General features: G+C 36.6%; 1 protein-coding gene across 9 annotated transcripts in view; it reads left to right on the top strand.

Annotated features, from left to right (window-relative positions):
• Positions 1 to 26,004, top strand: part of LOC145988613 (protein Fe65 homolog) — a 486,515-nt gene that overhangs the window by 456,355 nt on the left and 4,156 nt on the right. For all 9 annotated transcript variants that reach the window (XM_083123618.1, XM_083123617.1, XM_083123619.1 and 6 more), the window contains 7 exons: positions 1,739 to 1,937; positions 3,852 to 3,979; positions 9,497 to 9,663; positions 10,752 to 10,850; positions 12,345 to 12,547; positions 14,400 to 14,579; positions 17,204 to 17,374. In XM_083123618.1, the coding sequence (XP_082979744.1) occupies positions 1,739 to 1,937; positions 3,852 to 3,979; positions 9,497 to 9,663; positions 10,752 to 10,850; positions 12,345 to 12,547; positions 14,400 to 14,579; positions 17,204 to 17,353 (1,126 nt within the window). In that variant the 3' untranslated portion in view covers positions 17,354 to 17,374. The remainder of the gene's footprint in view (positions 1 to 1,738; positions 1,938 to 3,851; positions 3,980 to 9,496; positions 9,664 to 10,751; positions 10,851 to 12,344; positions 12,548 to 14,399; positions 14,580 to 17,203; positions 17,375 to 26,004) is intronic.

Genomic DNA, 26,004 nt, shown 5'->3' with positions numbered 1-26,004 from the left:
GAACAAAAACTCAAACAAGCAAACAATATAAGGCAGCTAATGAACCATTCATGTTTTTCGAGTATCATTTGTTTTTTAATTTGGATCAGGTAAATATTAGTTTTTATTGGCATTGGTAAGAATTTCCTATTGGTAGATTGTCATAATCTGATTTGAACCATTGAAGTATGTCCCTTCACTTGAAATTGAATTTGGACTTCCCCTACCTTTAATGACAAAGCTATAATAGATCTTTCACCTTCCCTACTTATACATACCATACAGATCTTATAACTACTGGTGATTGCTTCAGATGTATACTTTCTGAATTTAGAACCAAACATAGTTATTCAGAAGTTACATTGGACAGGCTGACGGCTGTTCAGTACTTGGGCTCAGTGAAAATCTCTTGTCAGCTCAAGAAGTGAATTTCGCTGGAATGGAATGTAAAATTTTTACAAAAAGCTTTTATTACAATTAGTCAATTTTTTGCAGTGAAATGTATACTACAGAAGGTCGATCTGCGTATGTGTCCGATTTTGGACTAGCACTTACCTTATGAAAATCCACGGGACCACTATCGGTTGGCCTCAATGTGATCACCATGTGTCTTGGCAATAGCCCTGCACCGTAACTTCCATTGTAGGAGGTTACGATGAAGTACAGGAAGTGAATCTTCTGCCATTCCTCCTGACAGGCTTTCCACAGGCCCCAGAGAGTGGTGACACGATGAGAGGAAAGTGCCCGTTTCAGTAGACCAAACCCACAGAAATCCATGGGACTCGCATCTGGTGACTTCACCAGTATATCGTGAAATGGCATAGCCCGAATGCCGGTGTCTGTCGCCATCTGTTGCAGAAAGTTCTGGGTAGAACGAGATGTATGTGATGAGACCTTACACAGATAGGCCTCACTGAGGTAATGTTCACGGCTTTTAAAAACCTTCCGGAGGTTCAATTTCTCACACAGGGTGCAGTTCACTGTTGACTGGGCCACGTGGAGTCGTGTGGCATCACACGTTGCGTCGGGGGGTTTTCCTGTAGTGTTATTTGATGCAACTTCCGAGTCACAGGTTGCATCACTGCAGTGCACGCTCACTTCCTCATCCCCCTGGTGGGCGACTGAATAGCTGGAACCTCGTGGTTTTTATGCCGCTTGATTATGTTCTTGATGGTCTTCGAACCCAAGGTGCATCCATGTTCTTTGCACTGTTTCTGAATTTTTGACACCGAATATTTGGCGTGGAAAAGTGCAACTACATAGCCCTCCCAAAAACGGTCCACCTTAGGAGCCATGATGCACACAACACACTCGCGATAGTGCCACGATACTACAGGTTCTAACCATCCTCCCACGCTTTTAACCACTTGGATCGGTCGATTCTGTGCGCAGGAGTGACGGTTCAAAATTGGACACATATACGCAGATCGACCTTCTGTATTCATACTTTAGACGTAGACAGGATAGATATATGTACTGCTTTTTATTGTTGCTGGAGAAAGCATAAACATGTACAGTGGACTCTTTGTAATTTTGTCTCCAAGGGTACATGAAAAAGGTTTGAATTATCCAAAATTCAAATTAACAGAAACATCACTTAATTATAGATGTATTGAACAGCATTTGGTAGCAGGCAGTTGTTCTGCTTGATATGTATTAGCAAAAAGTTTGTTGTTAGAAGTTGACATGTAAAAGTAAAATTACAATGCAGCATCATCATGCCAATATAATTTCGTCTTTTTGTTTTATTTTGTAATAGGAGGCGGAGTTATCCAGCACGTACAGAATCAGAGTCAAAGGATCGTCCAATCCGTTTTGCTGTCAGATCACTTGGGTGGGTAGAAATTGCAGAGGAGGACCTAACGCCAGAAAGAAGCAGTAAAGCAGTGAATAAATGTATAGTTGACTTATCTCTTGGACGGAATGATTTACTGGACGTTGTAGGACGATGGGGGGATGTAAGTAACTGTATGTTTCAATTTTGTATCATAGGGAAAAAAAAAGTAAAGCATGTTAATGTTTATTTTCCTGTAGTTTACGGTTATTACAAGCATAAGAAAACAGTTTTTCGTTGTGACGTTTCAGGAGAACACACGCTTCCTTCATCAGACATTTATTTTCATTTTGACTAAAGATATAGTTATAACAATGGTTAGCAATTTTTTAATCAAAAAGAATCTGTTATATAATGGATGTTGTCAATGTTACATTGTTGTAATATAGCAACTTAACTGTGAAAAGAAGCAGTCTGTTTTATTTTTATTTCAGATAAAAAAAAATTTTGATCACATTATTTTTTATTTAAAATTATGAATCCCAAATATCATCAGGTAATTCAAAGTCATCATTGTTTTCACAAAGTCTCTTGATGTTTTCTGTTACATTAAATTTTAAAGATGGTGGCTTACTCCATTTGTGAAAAAGAAAACTCCATAATGGATCCATGTTACCATTTTCATTATTTAATTTATTCCAGTGTTCTTCTGCAATGAACGAAGCTTCCCAGACATTTAACTCTATGTTTCCCGTCAATCTTTTTAAAACCCTTCTCTTTTTAATCTTTTCACAGTTTAAGTTGCTATATTACAACAATGTAACATTGACAAAATCCATTATATAACAGATTCTTTTTGTTTAAAAAATTGCTAACCATTGGTATAACTGTATCTTTAGTCAAAATGAAAATAAATGTCTGATGAAGGGAGGGTGTGTTCTGAAACGTCACAAGGTAAAACTGTTTTCTTATGCTTGTAATAACCGTAAACTACAGGAAAATAATTCTACAGTGCAAGCAATGTGTACATACAAGAAAAACTATGTTAATGTTTGTATGAGCATAGTGAGCATGTTATAAAGATGTGAATGTATTGTAACCAGAGTACAATTTAACAAGGAGAAAACTGGAGATTCCCCTCCCTCTTCTAAACCAAATTATCCCATACAGAAAGATGGGTAGGTTAGGTTTCTGTACGATAAGTTTGAAATCTTTTGTTTTATTTTATTGATTGAATAATGTAGCCAGATATCGGGCACACCTGGTACCTCTGACATGACCAATGTTGCCAGTGTACCTCATAATTTAAAAAAAAATAATACTTTTTTATGAATATGCAAAGAATAATCCACATAAAATCATCTGTAATGCACAAAATGTGTAAAAAATTATCGTTCTTTTATCAATTCGATAAATACCCATTGATACACATCGAAATTCTTGCAAAATGCAACTCTACTGCTACCTTTTATCCATGTTGGTTTTTACTTCGTACAAAAACTTTTTTACACTTTAGTAACTTTTTTCCACGTACTGAACGTTCATTTAGAGCATGATGTTATTGTTTAATGTTTCAAAAATACCCGCATGAACGAAGTTAATACCGGCATAAGTTTCATGTGTCTGTCGCTGTTTGTACAAAAGTTAGATACATTCAAAATCTCGGGTGTGTTACTTTTTGGACACCCTGTATAATAACACAGTCAATAGTCAATTAATATTTACAAAGTTTAAAGTTTAAAATGATGGTAATGCATTTTGCAGGAAAGCGTAAGTGTTGTTGAAATTGAAAATGTTAAATGTTTTATGTCTATGAAAAAACTGTAAATATGGATTTTCCCCTTCTGGATGAAGTAAGTGCAATGTCATCCATTTTTCACTAATTTGGCACACATTTATTCAGGATTTTCGTTATTAATTATTGAAGTTGTTGATATTGTATGTGAAGCAAAGAGAGAGAGAATCAGACATTTACTTTCCAGAAAGTCCTGTAAATGATATGCTATAGTTTTGTGTGAAATTATGGAAACTACAGAAGATACTCTACTTGGGTATGTTGATTCATTCATTGGTGATTTTTCTTTTTTTCCCCCCACAGGGTAAAGATTTGTTCATGGATCTTGATGAAGGTGCATTGAAGTTAATTGACCCTGAAAATCTGACTGTACTTAACACTCAACCTATACACACTATTAGGGTGTGGGGAGTAGGTCGTGACAATGGAAGGTAATTATTTTAGTTCTTTATATTTGCATTATATGTAAATATATTGTATCAATGTATATAAACATTTTTTTAGCTCTTTATTGTGTTGCTAAATAGTATGTTGAAAAAGATACACACTGGTATTTGAAATATAATATGGGAAATTCAATTTGGAAACTAAACCAATAACAAAACAAAATAAAGATTTTACTTATATAGTTCTAGCAGGATTGTATGCGTACATCCCAAGAAGTTCAAATGGCAACTTAAGGCGAAGAGGGACAATTACGCACCAGGCATGCATTTATTCCAATATCGTCGGAATGAGCAATGCTACTGAAAAGATCTCCGGCAGAAATGAAGAGTATGAATTTCTCCCCATGTGGCAAGTGGAAGCGGTTTCCTAAGTTGATTATTAAGCCTTATACGATTTTTGAAAAATATGATGAATTAGTATTTACCGAATCCCATGTATTCCTTATGGGACATCAACTTCAACTTCAAGTTACGGCTCATCAAATGGGAGTTTCGACTTTTCCTACTGCTATTACATAGTTCTACGTGTCCTTTTTCCATCCATGTACTTTTCTACGTCGTCGGATGTTTGATATTCCCGAGAGAACGAATAAAATAATGGTCCCATAAGCCTAGTGCATTTCTCCTTGCCTCCTACGGCCATCCTGGCAGTGTTGCCAAACCTGATGTGCATAATAGAGCTAAATTTCACCATTAATATAGCTAAAGAGGACTTTCAAGGAGCTAGATTAACGAAGGCTGCATAAAGTGCCTACTAGGGTAATTTTAGTTGTCAGAGGGGTAGGGGTGCTGCTATTACCGTTAGCTTTAAAGTGATGGCAATTTATTCTTAGTTTCCACCGCCTAGATTTGGCGGCATCACCCATCTCAATAATCCAATGATGTTAATATAAAATCGAAAATAAAGGGTTCCCGGATAACAAAATTGTCATCTTCATCTTGGCCACAACGCTCTATATAAAATACATGGGAAGGAAAGAAGAGGTGGGTGACGCAGCCTATAGCTATACGAATATCACGCCACGTGCAAAATGTACACTCATGGCAAAAGTTGGTATTATGGGCCGGAGCCAGTGGTGGCATCATAGTGAGGCAGAGGGCGGGTGCCAAAGTTCACAGTCAAACGAGTGCACGAAAGAGCCAGATCTGGTTTCGAAAGAGCGAAGTTGGCAACAGTGATCAGCAGCTGCCCCACAGAGAAAGACCAAGGGGAAATTGTCCCTCCTCGCCTTAAAAGAAAACATGGACCTTTCATAGTCTTGTAATTTATGAATACATGCATGAGGGAAAGAAAAGAGATTATGTGAGAAGTGAGCAATTCATTTGTGGACTATTCATTTAGTTGTTCTTGCTTAGGCAGCTTTCAGACCAAAGTGGCAAGCGACATGGACCCCACAAATCATTTACTGTGCGTCTGCAATTAACAAACCAAAGCGACATGATGCCCACTACTGAGAAAATGGCTCAAGCTTTTCGTGTCACTCATGTGAAAGATTGTGTTGATTTCTGAAGGTTTATTTCCAAGTGACACATGTTATTTGTCACATGTCACTTGTCCCTTCAGTTTGAAAGCTCCACAAGGGTTTGTATTTAATAAATGTAATCTCTGTCAAAAGTCAGGATAGAAAAGTATTTCAACTACAGTGATTACTAAAACAATCATCACAGTCATATCATGGTTACATGAACCATTGGTAATAGAGCTCAGAAACTGGTATACAGTTACTTGATGAAAGTAAGGTCGTCATTTCATATGTGAAGGTCAGTGACATCAGACAGAGTTACTCTACAAGTTCTTGGCTTAAAGTTTGTTTCAAGTGAGCTTTTTGCACAGAAGGCTAATCAGGACTGGACCTACAGTGGGATCTAAACTAGTACATGTCTCCACTGGCTATCGAACCCAGGACCTCTTTATCACAAGGTGCCGATATTACCAATATGCCATCAGTTCAGTGCCATTATAATGTATAAGAAATAGAAACCAAAAATGTAACTTCAAAATTTGCATCAAACTTTTGGAAGTGTGGAATTATTTAGTGAGAAAATCATGAACTATGATATGGAGAAGTGAGGATCCCAATAATGTGTGTGAATTTTGAAGTATATGGATAAAATTAAATTACAGTGAGGAATGCAATGAATATGTGATGGAATAACCATTTTTATGAGGCATTCATAGCAATATCATATCGAAAACTGAGATTTTTTTAAAACAAATGTACCTTGGTCAAATTAATTTTGAAAAAGTATACCAAGTTCTGTAAATATGGTTTTGATTAGATATTTTTCAATATATTCTTTCTATTTTTGTTTTAGAGAAATGCTGGATTATACATATAGACTATATTTTAAGTAGTATGTTAGAGATGTAGCATAAATGTAGTGATTTTTTTTTTTTTACCAGCTAATGTAAATATCTCTCTTTTATCTCTTTCTTCTGTGAAATTGGTGCTGTGGTGAACTTCAGGGAGAGGTAATAGATACCTATCATATTTTAAGCCCCTATCTTACTGTGCTCCTTTCTAATGTGCTGCATGTGCTTTCCGTCTACACCAGAAGTACTTCATCTGTGCATGGTTAACTAAAATGCAAATATCTTGCTCCTGGTGTGAATTTATTGATACATTTTTTGGTACCTATTTGAGATGGGAATATAATCTGCACACACATCTTTCTTCACGACCGTTCATCTTATTTGTTGGGATACCTTTACAACATTATGTTTGATATGAGAATTATGGATAATTGTTTTCAGCTGCTGCTTAGGTGGCAAAGTTGTTCAACCACTATATATTTCTGGACTTGCATGGATAACGCTGGTATATAAACTTCATCTTTTTGTTTGCTTCAGAAATGAAATAAGCCATTTCTTAATGATTTCGATGTGCTGAGTTTGCAAAAGACAATTAAAACTTTTAATTAGCTCAGATAACCAAGATAAATTTACTTTAATAAAGAATACTATGTATAGGGTTTTCCAATAAGAACAATATGATTTTACAATGAAATAAAATAATAACTATTTCAGATACAACCAAACTTTTTATATTATTTTGAAGCATAATGTATTACATTATGTTTTGAATAAGAAATCATTTTAGTGTCCACCTCGACTTCGTGCACACAAGTGAATTCGATTAACCCAATTTTCGATGACTTTGTGCAATAACTCGAGCCTAATGTCACGAATGCAGTGTTCGATGTTCAATCTTAATGCATCAAGGGTTCATGGTCTATTTGCATAGACTATAGATTTCAAATAATCCCACAAAAAGCAATCTAAAGGAGTTAAATCACAACTTCTTGGAGGCTAACTAACAGTTTCATTTCTGAAATTATCCTTTCACGAAACTGTTCTTGCAATACGTCAATAGTGGCATTAGCAGTGTGACATGTGCCACCGTTTTGTTGGAACCACATGTCCTCCAAATCTGTTAACATCAATCGGTACCACTCCTCGTTTTGAAAAAAAAAAAATTGGTCCGATGATTCTACAATGCTATAAACCACACCATACAGTGACCTTTTGCGGATGCAAGGGCTTCTCGTGAATCTCTTGTGGATTGTTTTCACACCAAAAACGACAATTTTGTTTGTTAACATATCCACGTAACCAGAAATAAGCTTCATCTGAGAAGATAATTTTTTGCCCAAAATTATGATCCGTTTCAAGTTCAATAGAACGTCTATTTTCATAAAATTTTTGGATAATAATCAAACGTTCTTGAAGCATGTATTTAGCCATGATGAATTGTCACAGTATGCTAAACACAAATGACAACTAGTGACAGTTATAACATTTGAAGCATAGTTGCCACTTCATTTCAAAATCATATCATTCTTATTGGAAAACCCTTTACATACAATGCAAGAGTCAAGTGAAATATAGGAAAAAGTATCTACCTTAAGATTTTTTAGTGTTAAATCGTAAATATATGGGCAATAAATATATCATATGAATGTTACTATCAATGTTATGAGGGTAAGCAGCAGTAGAGCAAAGCATAGATCGGCTTCTCTGTTATCTCCTGTTAAATCATTGACAAATGCATACATTCATGCAAATGTTCGTATGAAGTGTATACAGTTTTTTCACTTGCAGAAGAATGCAAATAAGAGTGAAACTGCCATTTAAATAAATACTACCCTACTCTTCTGTTTTATTCTCAGATGTCTTAAGTAATAGTGCAGAGTCTCTAACAGTATTCCCTTAAATATGATTATCACACCCACAAGAATATTCGTATTGTGTTGGCATTCTATGTCATTTCATGGCACATGCTGAGCTTTAATTTCTGTACAACTGAAGTATTCAATTGAAAATTATGCTAGTAAGAGTTAATGCAACTCTTTTCACGAATATTAAATTGTTTTTGTTACACACACACTATTTTACCTTTTCTCTCGTTTTACCAGGAGCCATGTGTTTCCTTACTGAAAGAACAAAATGCATTTTGGCCTGATTTTTATAGTTTTAGTTAGCATGAAGTTTTGTGGCATTTTAGACATAAGGTAGCTTTCAGACTGAAGAGACAAGTGGCATGTGACATGATGGTTTCACACCAATGTGACACAGGCCTCTCCAGTCTCTCAAACATTCACTGCACATATGCAACCTACAGACTGGGGTGACACAATGCAAATTATTGGAAAACGATACGGTTCGAGTTACATGCAGCTTGTTGTGTTACCCCAGTATGAAAAGTTGAATTTATTTCTAAAGGTTTTTTCCCGAATGACATGTGTCACTTGTCTATTGGATGTTGCTTGTCGCTTCAGTCTGAATCTCCCATATGGCAAATACAATATATTTTTTTAATTGCTTGTGTATGTGGTATTATTATGTGTAATGGATTGCAATGCAAACATCATTAGCAAATTTTGTGGAAAACTTTTCTAAGAATAATGCCTAAGCTTATTCTTGATGTTACATATTGCTATTAAAATGTTTTTCATAAATTTTGTACTTTTTGCTTTTCTCCCTGATTGCACAAGATGTGAATTTATCTAAAGTATTTTCTGTTTAAGCTGCAGTAAATTACATGCGTGATTTTAATTTACAATTTGTCACAAGTTTGACACTAAATATGGAAATAACCAACTTTATAGATTGCACTTTAATACAAGTCTGTATTCAAAATGACCAAATGCTACATGCTTCTTCATTATTCTAAATACTGTAGTATTAATCAATCTTGAAGTCACGTGCTAAGAATGTCTTGCATTGTAGGATAGGATGTGAAGTATTAAATATCTGAACAGAAATATAATTTCTGTATCAAATTCAACATGACAATATTTTGAACAAGTAGCATGCTAATTCACATTCATACAGTACTTCCATATTCAATTTTTCCATATTAGAATTTGCCCCTTAAGAAATTCTGGCTAAATGTTGAATCTAAATTCTCTGTGAAATTGAAAAATAACCAATGAACAATGTAGTATGTCCAACACTCATAAATGTACCTGAAATAATGTTGCACATTTTTTATCGTACAGGGACTTTGCGTACGTCGCTCGAGATAGGACCACTCGCAAGCACATGTGCCATGTCTTCCGGTGTGACATTCCAGCTAGAACGATTGCTAACACATTAAGAGACATATGTAAGAAGATCATGATAGAAAGAAGTTTGCAGCAAAATTTAGCCAAACCAATAGATATAAGTAAGTTGTTTGCACTCTCTTTTGTTAACCCAGTAATTTTAGTATTTTTCCTTGAATAAAATTGATGGAAAATTTACTTTGGATCTCCCTGAATAACATACTAACATACCCAATATGGCAGCCAACAAAATACACCTCCCATCTTCCACATAGAAACTGAAAACCAATTGAAATTAAAAAGAGTCTTCAGAGAATGTAATAAGAACAAAGAACTAGATCTTTTTTTTTACTGTTTCTATTACAGAAATTAGAATTTTTGAACTTCAATAATGTATTTTGTCATATAACTCTACTATTGGCAGGTCATATAGGTACAGACAGTGTATGCTTTGCAGCTTAAAGAAAGGTTAAAAATATAAAATATAGATCTGAAAACCAGGTAACCTCCTACTTGATTTTACTTTTTTACTACAACGTTGAGATGGTATGAAAAGTTCAATTTTTTAGTCTACTCCATATTGAGGCTAAAGGTGATTTGATAATCCACAAGTTATACCACAACGAGGTATGTAAATCCTCTGTATTAAAATGAAATTTGCACTATAATTTGAATATTTTATGAATTTAATTTGAAGACCTTGTACATGCATATCAGTATTTGTTCTTTGTGACATCAGTTCCCAATCAAGAGAAAAAAAAATATTTGTAGAGTTTCTTTCTTTTAAACACTGATAAATATTTGACAATGCTGAAGGCAAACAAACATTCTCTGAATGTCTACCATCCTCACACTGCATAAAAAATATAGAGGTGAAATATACAATTATGTTTTAAAAATAGCACATATCACTGCATAATACTCAAGTGATCCAAAGACACTGAAATAGTTGAGTAAATAGATACAATGAAGGTAAGGAAACATGCTTTTATGCAAACATTTGTCCCCTGGTTGATGTGCATCTTCTTTCTATATCTTAGAAATCCCTACATAGTAAGGCTGTGCTCTTATTATTTAAAAAATATTAGCCTTCCAAAGGGATTGTGAAATGTATGTACTGCAAAAAACACAATAATCAGCACAGCAGTAGGATAATGTGGAGGAGAGTTTTAGATGATGTCAATTATGAATAAACACTGTTTACTTTCAGGTTCAAGTGGAAATGGTGGTAGATCAGGACTTGCTCGACCAACTAATCTGCCAACGGAACACCGACGCTTTCACCATCGAAGCGAACAAGCCCTAGTCAGTAAGTGTCGGGCCTTATTTATATTTTCCTGATGTGGGTGTTTGCTGAAGACACTCAGTTTACTTCGACACTCACTCTTTTATGAAGTGTTAATTTAGTAATACTTATTTTTCCACTCATCTTTGTTTCATACATCTTTGATAGTCAACCTTCCATCATTCCAGTGTTATTTCCACCTTATTCCCAGTGTGCGAATTAACAGGAGAGGGGGGGGGGATGTTGTGGATTTCCCTCCCACAGAAAACGTTATCCCGACAAAAGAAAAATATTTTTATCCCCCTCAACAAAAATGGAATTGAAAACGTTAGTATACCATTCCTTAACTACAACAAACACTATTGAAAAATCATTCCTGTCCAGTAATGATCCTCATCACAGATTTTCCTGCCGAAAAGTGTGCAGCCTTGTGGATTGAAGGACACCATTCTGAAACTGACCAAGCTTACCGAGCCAGAACAACAGCAGGCTGTTTTCACTTATGTTTTAATGGCATAGTGCTGATATTTTACTTGTATTAAAGTGTTCACAAGAAACTTGTAGGCAGGTTAAATGGACATTAAATTTGAACTTGGCAATAGAAAGTTGATCAAGTTTTCAGTGTTACTAGTTCGATAGCTCATTTTGTGTAAGAGTTTGAGTTTTGTTAGAATGTAACTCTTACTGTTTCTAAAGTACATAGAACCGCAAGGCAGTAGTTAATTTACTGACTGGTATACCCAAAAGAACGTACCTCCTGAAATGAAATCACAAATACGCCACTTAGGCACCCCCCCCCCCTCCAATCAAGAAGCTTAGTTTGCACTGTGCTTATTCCCAGCTTCTCTCGTCTGTGTTGTCGTGGGCTTCTCTAGCCAGTCTTTGGTTGAGTGGATAATGTCATGTGCTACAGTGTTAGAGGTTCTGGGTTCAATGCCGGATAAGGCATGTAGATGTGGGTTTGTTCCATCATAACATCATTGTTGCAGTTAACCTAGAGCAGTGCCCTAGCCATCTCAATCTTCTAATTTAATTTAGTTCACCTCTGTATTTTTAAAACGTTCAAACAGTCCATGTTTTACCTTGTTCTCAAGATGGCATTCTCACTTACTAGGCCATATGTTTTTGTAAGAACTTTTGTTTAAAAAATTCTAAGCATAGATTGATTTCCTTTAGTTGGCAACTAGCATTCTGAAACATACATTAGTATTTACCTTATTAATGTCACATGGAGTTTACAGCAGGGAGAACTAGTAATTTGGCAGGTCTACATCCTCACCATGTCAGTGGGCTATGTTAACACAGATGTCTCGGTCTAGGATTGCATATATATTATTATATTACACACACACACACAAATGCAAATATCACATTTTTATTTTAGTAAATTTAAATAATTAAAGAGCCTTGTTATATGTACAAGTTTTTTTATTATTATAATATTACCTAGTCAAAAATTTTCTTTAAAACTATGAAAGGAATGTCTTCACAAAAAAACCTTCTATTTCTCTCGAGCAGCTCAGTCCTTCCCAACTCCGATGGAAGAACCAAAGAAAATACTCAGAGCACAATATTTGGGATCCACTCAAGTTACGCGAGCAACGGGGATGGACATCCTAAATGATGCAATTGACAAACTCTCGTCTGCAGCTCCACAGGACCAGTGGCGTTCTGTCAATGTGGCAGTAGCTCCCTCTATGATTTCTATTTTGAACCCTAGTGTAAGTATTTCAAGTTAAAAAAATCATTAATCAAATAAATGCCTCATGATAAACGTAATTTACAGAAGTCAATTTGTTTATTGTTTAAAAATTCAGAGTAAATCTTTATTTTTAGTGCAGCTTTCTTTATTTTAATTTTCATGGTGTTAGGATAAGAGTTTTATTCTGAAGCAAACCATTTCTTTCTTAACCTCTCGTGTAGTATTCGCCTTATGCTTAGATTTTTTTGTGAACGGGAACATTTCCATTGGCCCTAGAAAATTGTTCTCCAAACTCATAATTTATTGTACTTAGGTCTATGTGAATCAGATAACTTATTCAAACTTTGATATCAGGAATAGGAATGACCAAATCGAGATTGGATAATACTCTATCCAGATTTCACATATCTGGATATCCGAATGTGCACAGTATCCAGATAGTTTTATAGTTTTTATTCATATTCTTTCAATGTTTACCTTTGTTTGCCTAAAACAGATTTCTGCATCTCTCAGTTCAGTACAAATGTGCAAAGTTTTCCATCATATCAATAAAAAGGGAAGGTAATGAGGTTAAAAGTGTACACTTTAAAATATAACATCCTCAGTGTGACCTGCTGCCTGCCTGGGACATGGTGTGGGGGGGGGAGGAGAATGAATGCCGAAAGAACATATGTTCTTCTTCACTTGACCTGACAACCACTTTGTTGCCCCTCCCACTCTTCTTCCTCTCTCAGAATATCAGAGAGAAGGGACAGATTTATGTGGGTTTGTCACTCTTGTTCACTTATTTTTTAATGGAATTATATGTGCAAGGGATGTTCTTGAAAATTTATTTGGCAATTATTGGTTTAATTTCAGAAACTATTCTTATCAGAATAACTTATTGCAGATATCTGGATTATTTGGATATCCATCTGAATTTTGTTGCCATCCTTAATCAGGAATGGTAGGTTTCAAAAGAGGACGAATTTTTAAAATCTATGAAATTCATGATCAAAGTAAAGTTAATTGCCCAACATCATAATGCTGTAGCATTGATGTGGTAGTTGAACAATTTTGTACAATGAAATATTCAAACTGGATAAAATATAAGTAACTTGAGGCAAAATCCAGGAATTGTTGATTTGTATCAAGTTGAGTATTTTTAAAAGCCATATTCTCAGTAAATTAAGAACATAAAATATAAGCATCATAATTATGCTTTAAAACAAGTTGACCATGCAGTAACATGTCATGAGGCAATGCACACGTGTGCATGCGAAGTATAGTTCAAGGTAGTTGAATGGCCATCCAACACATCTACCCAGCTCCAAGAATACTTTTATTTTAAGTCGAAAATTACTGGTACGTTAAGTGGCCAAGAAGTGAATGTGAAAAATTTTGAGTATAGGAAAATATAAAATTTAAAAAAAAAAATTTGCTCCGTGGGGGCAATGAAAAAGTGGAAAAATGTATAATCCGTGATCATAGAATTGGGATTCCACTCCCATATAGAGTGGAACCTCAAGTTTACATTTTCCAGGGGACCTAGTTGAAAAAACGTAAAATGCTGGAAAATGTAAAATCGAGGATACTTTTATAATACTTTGCTATGTTGGGACCGCAAAGATTGAATGTATAATACGGGAAAATGTAAACTCTGAGAACGTAAAATCGGAGTTCCATTGTATATTGAAAATTAAACATACGTACATGTATATGGTTGTGATTACTTAGAATTGGGGGTAGATCACATTTGAATCCTTCTGAACAGAAAAATATGTGATTGAACATGACAGTACAATGTGTTTAATTTATAGCGATCCATTGATAGTTTTTAGATCAGATGTAAGCATGTCTATAACTATTAAAAATGTATTTTTCCGTTGCAGGAAGAAAATAAGTTGCTTGCTGAGTGTCGGGTCCGTTACTTGTCTTTCCTTGGCATTGGTCGTAATGTGAAGCAATGCGCGTTCATAATGCACACAGCTCAGGATCAGTACATAGCACATGCGTTCCATTGTGAGCCTTCTTCTGGAGCCCTTTGCAAAACCATTGAAGCAGCTTGTAAAGTAAGTATACACTATGTGGCTTAATATTTATAGTGGGAATAAGGCCAAGGGGGAGACAAAGATGTCTGTGGAAAGAGCAGATAGTGGAGAGAATGGAGAGGCTTGACTTCTATGCCGACCCAGCCAGAGGCAGGAAACGGCGAAGAATGATTATGATGATTCTGCTCCAATTGTATGCATCAATTTACCAAGAATTTTCATTTAAAGTATTGAAGAATTACATCAGAATATTAAAAAAAACATGTTATGTAATCACAAAATTAATGCAAAATAAAACGAAACTTCGAATTTTGCACAATTTCCAGCATAATTAGACCCCGCAAAAGTGTCGTGCAGCATTTTTGTGGATCCCGAGAAAGACCAAAATACTGGAAAAGTATCGGCTGGTATCAGTAAATACATTCCAAGAAGAATACCAATACAACAGCATTGGTATCAGCTCAGCCTAATCGGTATTGATCAATACCAGTGGTATCGGGAAGTAATTAGAATTTTATCACTGATACCAACTCATACTTTTCCAGAGTTTCAGTGTTTTGTGCAGTCCACAAAAAAAATACTGCACTTGTGATTGGGGGATCAGCTTTTAAAAAATATAATTTACCTGACTACAGTCTTGTGAAGATTGAGAACCACTGCTTTAACCTTTTTACAGCAGATATTTTTAAAAATGTGTCTTCTTTCGAAGAACCACTTCAGTATTCTAGGGATACTTATTTATGATGAATACAATACTAAACATAGTACAAAAAGTCAGGATCAAAGACAACACATAAAATGGCACTTTGGTGTTCAAATGGAGAAGAGAATCCAAAATTTGATTTAGAATGTGAAATACTTTAAACTCCTCTTCAAGTACAGTCATAGAATGTAAACTTTTTATTTTTGATGGAAAATAACACCATAAAACTATTACATATAACTATCAACAATATCTAAATTACTTGAAGCTTCACTTGAGTGTCCCAGAGAGAATTCTAAATACATTTACTTTTTCAGAGCTTGTAAAATCATACTGGTTGTTTGAAATAAGAGAAATTTTAAAAGGATTTTGGTGAAAGGAACTAAAGGTGTGCTGGTGCACTTTAAGGGTATGATGATTTTTTTTATGCATTACTGATATCAATTTATCACTTCTTTGTTATTTTAATCTAGGAGTGTAATCTACAGGCACTTGTGCAGTAATTGTACAGGGTGGGGCAAAAAAAAACCTGACGATTTTTAAAATGATATAACACAGTGAATAAAGAAAGGTCAGCTTTATTCATGTGCTAGCCTTACAGCCATATGTATTCCATAATTATTGAAAAAAAATAAAAATAATAATCATTTACAGCAACATGAAGTGTGGAAAATGGCGCCCATTTTGTCCACATACTGCTGGAATCGGTCGCTGAAACTTCACTTCTCTGTGGAAGAAAAAACCTGCTGATTGTTGTAGCATAGCAGCTCATGGTGGAGTCGTGGGAGGGGATTCCACTCCTCACAAGCTGCCATTTCAGTCACCATGGAGCTGTAGAACGCAGTGCACTGTATTTTCATTGTTATTACATAGCAAAATTGTCCCTCTTCACCTTGAGCACCTATGCATAATTGTCTGTAAGTCGTTAGTGTTTTCTGGGGAACTGTCCTGCGTAAATTACTCTAAGATAGTAGCATAGTTACTTTTGGAAGCAAGTAACAAATCAACATTACTTTTCTTCCAAAATTAATGCAGTACCATTACTTTGTTATACAATAAGGACATTTTGTCGTTGCCTTGTAATCAAGGGGTCCCGGGTTCGATACCCAGTGGAGGCACATGGCACAGTGGTTTGGATCCAACTTTAAACTTTAGGTCCAGTTCTAATTAGCCTTTTTGTGCATAAACTGGACTTAAATGTTCTAATTGATTAATTTGTTGTTTTTAACTGTTTACACAAGTATCATATCTTTTTGTGTAGTGCATGTTCCTTAGTTTAACTTGACATGCACAACTTTAAAGCAACACAACAAAGCATGTAAATAAATCCTCCAGTACTGAATTTACGAAGGTAACACATCATAATGACATACCAGTATAGGCAGGATTTTATCAAAGGGGTGGGGTGGAGGGTTATTTCTAAAACTTTCTCCAAATTCACATCACCATTGTTTTATTATACTTTAAATAATAATACTTATAATTAATTAATTAGCTGAATTACTACTAATACTACTACTACTATTAAGTAGTAGATATCTACATAAATATGGTAAATTAATACTTATAATTGCAGGGGAATACTTACATATTAATATCAATTAATATTTTGAACAACTTTTTATTCTTAGTTTTCAAGAATTTGTAGTGGCAACAGTTCAGAATCCTAACAATACTAATAATAATAATTATGGTTTTTAACCCACCATGACTCAATTTTATGAATTACATTCTGTTATTCTTTGTAACTGATCACTGATGGTTGATTCATAATGAATGTACAGGGATCAACTACATGTGGCCACATGACCCTTAAGACAGACAGAATGAGTCTCTGAAACGTTGGGGTGAATATGTAAAACCAGGTACAGTGGTTATAAGTACAAACTATTAATCATACATTCTATTGCTTTCACTTACTTTTTTTCTTCTTTTTTTCCAGTTAAGATACCAAAAATGCTTGGATGCCCACCCACAAGGATTTGGACGAGGACATGGAAATGCCCAAACACCCGGTCGAGGGATCGGTGCCACTCTCAAGTCACTTGTTGGCACTCTCACAGGCAAGAAGTTAAAGAATAATGATTCCTGAGATGAGGCCTCGTCTCTGCAGGTAACTTTCTACACTGAAAAATTATGTAAATAACTAATAAGTGCTACGAGGGTGGTTCAGCATGCTCCGCCCCTGACATAGAAGGAACCCTCGTAGGAAAACCAAATCACTGTCACTTTTCAACATAGTCCCCTGCAACATTAACACACTTTTCCAATTGGCCTTCCAGTCCTTCAATCCCAGCAGAAAAAAATTCTTTTGGTTGGTCCTGCAACCAAGCATTCACAACATCCATAACCTCGGAATCACTGGCAAAATGTTTTCCACAAAGGTGTTTCTTCATGTTCGGGAACAGGTGGAAGTCACTGAGGGCCAGATCTGGAGAATAAGGGGCACGAGGGACAATTTCAAACCCTGCTGCATGAATTGCAGCCACCACAACTTGGGAGGTGCGGGCGGGAGCATTGTCACAATGGAACAACACACCACGGGCGAACATTCCGCGGCATTTCTCCTTGATGGCAGTACGTAATTCTTCAATTAGGGTTGCAAAATAAACACCTGTGATTGTCTTTCCCTGTTGGAGATAATCTATCAAAAGGATTCCTTCTGCATCCCAGAACACAGATGCCATCACTCTGCCCTTTGATGGTTGAACCTTGAATTTCTTTGGGGGTGTTTCCATTGCATGCTTTGGCGTTTACTTTCAGGATCGAAGTGGTGAACCCACGTTTCATCCATTGTAACAAATCTCTTCAGAAACTTTGGCTTGTCAGCCTTTATTGTCCGCAACAGGTTCTGACTTGTCACACGACGTGTCCTCTTTTGGTTGACCATCAGCATTCTCGGGACCCAATGTGCAGAGATTTTTTCCATTAACAAATGATGATGAAAAATTGAATGCACACTGCCAGTTGAGATGCCACATGTGTCTGCTATATGGTGGACAGTCACTCGCCGGTCTGCCAAAATCATGTCATGCACTTTTGTAATCATTTCTGCTGTGGTCACCGTTGCAGATGAGGCACCACCATGCTCATCTTCACAGGTCTGCCGACCACATTTAAATTCACGGCACTATCTCTTCACTGGATCATATGAGTTGCTAGAGTCTCCAAGAGTTCCCACCATATCTGCATGGATGTCTTTCGGTGTTAGATTTTTCTTGAGTAAATATTTTATCACTGCTCGGACCTCACATTTTTCCATTGTATCACATGTGGCTACACTCTTACTGATCATCAACGTGTAACAAAGAGAGAAATTGTTGTAAATTCTTGAAACTTTGTGGATATTAGTCTAAAGAATGAACAATGTTACATATAAAATTACAGGTCTCTACTAAAGGTAAAGGTAAAGTGTTCCCCTGTGCATAGCACCACGCTATGTATATAGGGGGTGTGGGGGTAACGCCCCACACTTTCTTGATCCGGTCGTGAGTGGGGGTGATGTGATCAGCATCACGCCCCTGACTGCCTTTACCCCCCCAGGGTTTCCCCCAGGTACCCATGTTATTCGATGCTGGGTGGGCGCCGGGGCCGCTTCCACCGTTAGAAAAGTTCCCGGATTCGAACCGGCCGGGGATCGAACCCGGGACCTTTAGCATGGTGGTCAGACACATTACCGACTGAGCCACCGAGGTCTCTACTATCAATGGAAATGGGTCAGGGGCGGAGCATGCTGAACCACCCTCGTATAATTGTGGAAAATAATTACAGCCCCTGGCCAAATTATTAGACGCACCTCCAAATTTTATGCAAAATTTTAAGGATATGTTATTATCTCGTCTAAATTTTTTGTTATTCTCTAATTTTATTTTTTATTTTATTACATAAAATATTACATTGTTTACATGTGAACCTTAACAAAAAACAACAATTACTTGATACATTAATAATTACAAATATAATTTCTTATTGTGTTTCTTGAATATTACCTATACAATACATATGACTGGAAGTCAATGTTAATATTTGGTTGACCCTCCTTTGGCCTTTATCAGTGCTTGGATTCATCTTGGCATACTCTCAATGCAGGGCTGTACTGTCTCCTTCATATGAGGATGGTGATTCCACACTTGAATTATTTTTTCAATTAGGCCAATTCTCGTTGTAATTGTTTGCTTTGCCACTTCTTTTTTTCACTATGTATCAAACATTTTAAATTTGCTTCATATCTGGAGAGTTTCCCGGCCAGGGCAAGAGAGGAACATTTTTACTCTGTAGAAACTGTTTTATTGATTTTGCGGTATGGCATGAGACTCCATCCTGCATGAATACGAATGGTTCTGCATTTGGGAACCATTCTCTTACTTGAGGTAGCAACTTTCTTCTAAGCACTTCCCTATACTGTTCTTGCCTCATTGTTTCTTGAACCAAATACAGACATCCTGTACCTTTGCCACTAATGACTGACCAAATCATAACTTTTAACGGATGTTTGACAGTCTGCACAACACAATCAGAATTGTATTTTTCACCTGAGATTTATTCCCCAAGATTTCAAACGTGCACTCGTCACTGAAGCAAACAGATATCCAAAAGTTTAAATCTCTTTCTTCGTGAGTTTTTGCCCAAAGAAAATGTTTAGGAATCAGCAGGGGTTAATTTTGGCTTTTTAGCAGGTCTGAGTGCCTTCAGGTTTATATCAGAGAGCCTACTGTTCTTTCAGATGCACGAACACCACTCTTTTCAACCTTATCTTTAAGTTTATTTGTACTTTCAAATCTATTTGTGAGGCAAATGTTCTTCAAACAGCGTAAGGAACGTGGAGTAAAAATTATTTTAAACCCACATCTGTCGTTCCTTTGTGGCTCACACTGTCCACCATATTCAATTTTCTTCTTTATTCGCCTCACAGATGCTTCAGACACATCAGATCTTCGAGAAATCTCTCGATTAGAGAACATTTTAGTCTTTATTAGTGTCTTAATTTCAGCAATCTTTCTCGGTGTCAATTCACTTTTTTACCCATGACTCCCTAATGTTAATAATTAAATTAGAAAAATAAACTGACAGTGTACAAAAACTATCACTGCAAAATTTAGCAAAAATACAATTCACTATTCGCAAGACGTCCTCCTCTCAACTCAGCTTGAATTGAACTGCGGCATGTTCGTTCAACAACAATGACGGTTGGTGTTGGTGGTATTGTTTGTAACAACAGTACCTCCTCTTTTCATATTGTTCATTACAATAATCAAAGTTCAGCCACAAAGAACCCTATTGCAATATTTTTAATGGGAAAAGTAAGCGAACTGTTAAAAGTGTCCACTGGTCGAATTACATTACTTTCTATTATTATTACTATTGCTATTATTGTTATTAATGTTGTGCAAGAAAGTACTTTAGCATTTTATAGGTTTGTCGCGTGTTACTCACAAATCCAGAATATAGAAAAGGAAAGTTAAAAATTGTACTTACGTATGTGAGTATAGTGCTCTTATTGTAGAACGACGTTTCAGAGATAGAACACGGAAAGAGAAAGTAAACAAAAACCTAAGACGCGATTTAAAAAATGTAAGAAAATGGGTGAAGGCGAATAACGTATTTCTAATTAGGTCTGATAAAGAAAACAAGATGGTTATCATGGACAGAGAGGAATATCACCAAAAATTAGAAGATAGCTTTAAAGGTAACGATTTTGAGAAAATAGAGAAAGACCCTATTAATAAGATTAGAAGAGAGATCAAAAAAGGGGTAGAGACAAGCATTACATTGGGCACAAGCGAAAAGAAAATCCTTATTAAGGAAATTAAAGTTGGCAACATACCAATTGCTTTTGGAATACCTAAGACACACAAACAAGGCATACCACTTAGACCTATTATACCAACATACGAACATCCTGGATATGGGCTAGCAAAATTGCTGGTAAAAAGAATAAGGAAGGTAAATGAGAACACCCAATATAGCGTTAAGAATGCCGTAGAAGTTAAAGAATGTATAGAAAATCTGGAAATTGATGACGAGGATACAATAAGTAGTTTTGATGTTGTTAACTTATACCCAAGTGTACCGAGGGGGCGGGCGGGAGATTGTTTACTAAGGTGGCTATTAGAAAAAGGAATAGACATCCTAACTGCTTGGGAATATGTACGATGGTATAACCTTGTAACGGAATATAACTTTTTCTATGTCAATGACAGTATTTATAGACAAAAAGAAGGCTTGGCAATGGGAAACCCCATTTCGGGTATAGTAGCAAGCATTTTTATGCACTTCATTGAGAAGGCAGCTTTGGAAAAAACAGGAATGTGTATTAAATATTATGGGAGATACGTTGATGATATCTTGATTATAGGAAAGGGGGTAGCACTGAACAAGGTTTTTGAAGAATTAGAAAAACAAGACGAAAGAATAAACTTCACTAGGGAAAACTTAAGCGATGGAAAAATCAATTTCCTGGATCTTAGTATCTTGAAAGAAGGGAATAGGATTAGAACAGGAGTACATCATAAACCCCTATCGGGGAACTTATATATTAACAAGGAATCGGCGCACCCCGAAATAACAAAGAAAAACGTATTCCTTAACTTTTTTATTAGGGCCGGTAGACTATGCAATAATGAAAAAGAAAAAGACAACGAAATTCGGTGGATAAGAAAAACAGGATTAAAAAATGGATACACAAATAGAGAAATGGATAAGATAGCGGAGAGAGCACGGAAAATTATTAGGAAAGAAGGGGATCAAAAAGAAGGGGAAAAAATCGAAAATAGGAGGGTAAAGTACGTTGGCATCCCTTACCATCAATCCGTATCGGAAAAAATCGGAAAAATAACGAGAGATTTTGGAATCGTTTGCGGGATGAAAGCACCAAAGAATGTAGAAAAATACTTCACCGATTATAAGAAAGGAAAGACAACTAGGGAAATACCGGAAAAACAGAAGGGGGTTTATCGAATAGAATGCCAATGCGGGAAGGAGTACATAGGACAGACGGGCCGAAATATGGGTAAAAGATGGAGCGAGCATGAAAAGGACATAAGGGAAAAAGTTCCCAAAACGGGTCTCTCAGAACATATTTTGGAAAGTGGGCATAGAATCGCAAAAAAAGAGGTAATCAGAAAAGAGGGGAGGAAATTAGGAAGAAACGTGTATGAAACAGCGAGTATTTGTAGGGGGGGGGGGAGAGTAATCTTAATAGGGACGAAGGAAATTTGGAAGAAGGGTGGATCAATTTCCTCAAAAAATGGGATAAAGCCTGGAAGATTGAACCCAATATCGGTTTCCACGTCACTCCGGAAGTTATGCAAGCTACAAGAGAGGAACGTGAATTCACGTTGGATTTGTGACGTAATAAGGGGAAACGAGAAAATTAAGGGGAGGGGAAATATTCCTTGAGAATTGACCTTCATGTGGATAGATAAGCACAGTTGGGTAGGAAAGGCCAAACCTGCAGGTTGCATTGTGATTTATGCAGGTTTTTTAGAATTTTAACTTTTTTACCTGTGAATAGGTCTACTGTACAAGTTTTATTAGGGAACGGCTTGGTTTTTACGTACTTCTAATAGCAAAAACTTAATATTTTAAATGTACCCTAACCAACCCTTAACCACAATCCTCATATTACATTTTTGACGCAGTACTATGCCAAGTACTTAGTTTTTATACGAACCTGAGGAAAGAGATAGTCAATCTCTGAAACGTCGTTCTACAATAAGAGCACTATACTCACATACGTAAGTACAATTTTTAACTTTCCTTTTCTATATTCAAGAAAGTACTTTGTATGTATTACTCATATATGCCAGGGTTCAAATAACATACAGGAAACTTTTCAGATAACTAATGGTCAATTTTGTATAATTTTCCCCTTCAAAACTCTATTTTTTTAAAAAAAAATTGCGGTGCATCTAATAATATGGCCAGGGGGCTGTATATACTCTAAGTAGCAATAATTGTTAATTCTGATGAAGTAATAATCTATAGAACCTCAATCATTTAAAGTAAATGTTAAACAAGGACTGTTTTTCTGGATTTGACATGGTAAACATTATGTAGGTAAAGTTTTGTTTTTCCGTATTCTTGATTAATTTAGAGAGGCCTCTGCCTTCATAAACACAGATTACAGCATGTTCTAGATGCCACAACCTATGTTAATGAAAGTGGTGGTCCTTTGAAATTCATTGGACAATCAATAAAGACAACCACACAAAACTATAAGTACACAAGGTCTCTTTTGTCAATACTTCCTATATTTTCATGATGACACTACATGCCAGCCTGTCTTTAAATTTGGTAAATAGTTTGATATGTAGTAAATCAGCTACAAATTGTTTTATTGTTACACAATAACAATGTCATGGTCCTTGAGTATGAATCAGAACTAGGGCTGAGCCAGTAGTGTCAGGAAATTATCGGTTGGAATTCATATTCCGATACTTTCCTGGCATGTTGGCCTTTCATGAGGTCCGCAAAAATGCAGCAATACATTTTCGCGGAGTGTAATTATCCTGAATGTTATGCAAAATTCAACCTTTTTTTCTATATTGCACAAAAAAAACATCTTTTTTGATTACATAACATCTATTTTAATATGCTTGTGTAATTCTTGAATATTCTAAAGCAAATTTCTTGGTAAATTCATGCACATAATTGGAGAAGAACATTTACACACCAATATTGACATTGTATCTAAAGACATCTGTTTGGCGGTTACGTGGAGATAGTTAATGTACTCTGATAATCTTACATTTCATTTTTTCTGTGAAAAGTTTCTTCGCGATTGATTTCGCCACCCGTATGGTGGCTTTGTCAGGCATGTACTGTGTTGCTGCGGCTGATGTAGTTCCTCCTTCTTCCGCTTGTGCTCGTGGCAGCACTAGTTGATGTGGTCCTTTCACTTTCCGCCGTTTTGGTGTGGGTGGAGTGCTTCCTTCTTTTGTCGCATGTCTGGGTTTTGGAGCTGTAGGCATCAGTTCTCTGCCTCTTCATCTGCTTCCGTGGAACGGCGTTTGTTCGCATGCGCAGGCAGGCTTTTTTGTGAATGCTTAAGGCCCATGCTTGGTTTCTTGTCATGCAGAGAGAGCAGGTTGGGTGGATATGCACATTCCTGATAGTGGGAAGCCAGGTTTTATTGAGGACCCCGGGGTTAGTGTTAAGGTCTGCGGAAGTTGTCACTTTTGCATAGGTTTCTTTGGAGAATCTTTCCAAGGTGGATTTTGCTTGCATGACTATTTTGGCAAAGTATGTGTTATGGTTTTTGTCTATGAGGTGGCAGGAAAGGCCTGTTCTTCTCCTCCTGAGTCGGTGGTCGACATCATGCTCCTTGAGCCTATCATCAAGTCGGCACTTTGTCATACCTACATACTTGCTTCCACAAGTGCAGGGGATCATTTAGATGCTACTTCCTGCATTGGGGTTGGTGTAATATCGTTTGAAGTGGGTTATGTGGGAGTCTTATGGAAAGGGGGGGGGGGGGTTGTCTGCTATCTTGAAACTGTGCCTGGTTAGAACTTTTTTAATTTTCTTGGTTAGGTCAGGATGTGGGGGAGGTTGATCCATTTTTCTTTTACCCTTCTCTCTGAGGGCGTGGCTGGTTGATTTTTCTTTTGTTAGTGTCCAGGAGGTGGAGGAGTTCCTGTCAGCTGTACCCATTGTTGATGCCAAGGGAGATGATATGATCAAATTCAGTCTGCAGGTCTTCAGGTTCTGAGGTAAGGTTGATGGCTCTTTGGAAGAAGTTGATCCAATTGTTTTTTTGGTTTTTTTTTTTATTTTTTTTTGCCATGCAGAGTGACCAGAAAGTTTGTGGACATATTGCGTTCTGGAGTTGCATTTCCTGTATACATTGGTCTGGAATTTGTCATTCTTCCTGCTTATGGTGAGATCCAGGTAGTTTAGTGTGTTGTCCTTTTCTTCCTCTGGTATGAAGTGGGTGCTCGGGTGGGCCGAGTTAAATAACCATACGGCTTCTTGTAATTGCTCGTGGTTTTTGAAAAGGACGAAGTCGTCAGCATATCACCTGTAGCAAGTTCTGGAGAGGAGGGGTGAGGACTAGACATTGGTTTCTAATGAGTTCATACTATGTTAGAGAGGATAATAGATAAGGGGATTCCCATGGCCAGGGGGGGGGGGAAAGCAATAAGGCGTATGAGACTCATCTAATCATATCCTTCCTGAAAGTTTGCCTAGACACCTCTGCCCTACAGTTCGAAGGCCAATACTTCTATCAAGAGGAAGGCCTGGCCATTGGAAACCTCCTATCTGCTATCCTCTCCAACATAGTATGAACTCAATAGAAACCACTGTCTAGTCCTCCGATATGCTGAAGACTCCACCCTTCTTTACAAAAACCATGAGCAATTACAAGAAGCTGTACGATTATTTAACTCGGCCCACCCGAGCATCCACTTCATACCAGATGAAAAGGACAACACACTAAACTACCTGGATCTCACCATAAGCAGGAAGAATGACAAATTCAAGACCAATGTATACAGAAAACCCAACTCCGGAACGTAATATGTCCACAACTTTCTGGTCACTCTGCATGGCAAAAAAAAAAAAAAAAACAATTGGATCAACTTCTTCCAAAGAGCCATCAACCTTACCTCAGAACCTGCAGACTGAATTTGATCATATCATCTCCCTTGGCATCAACAATGGGTACAGCTGACAGGAACTCCTCCACCTCCTGGACACTAACAAAAGAAAAATCAACCAGCCACGCCCTCAGAGAGAAGG

The sequence above is a fragment of the Lepisma saccharinum genome, chromosome 6 (genome assembly GCF_977018435.1).
Source record: "Lepisma saccharinum chromosome 6, izLepSacc3.1, whole genome shotgun sequence".
In the NCBI taxonomy this organism is placed as follows: domain Eukaryota; kingdom Metazoa; phylum Arthropoda; class Insecta; order Zygentoma; family Lepismatidae; genus Lepisma; species Lepisma saccharinum.
This window is presented reverse-complemented; position numbering and strand designations above follow the sequence as displayed.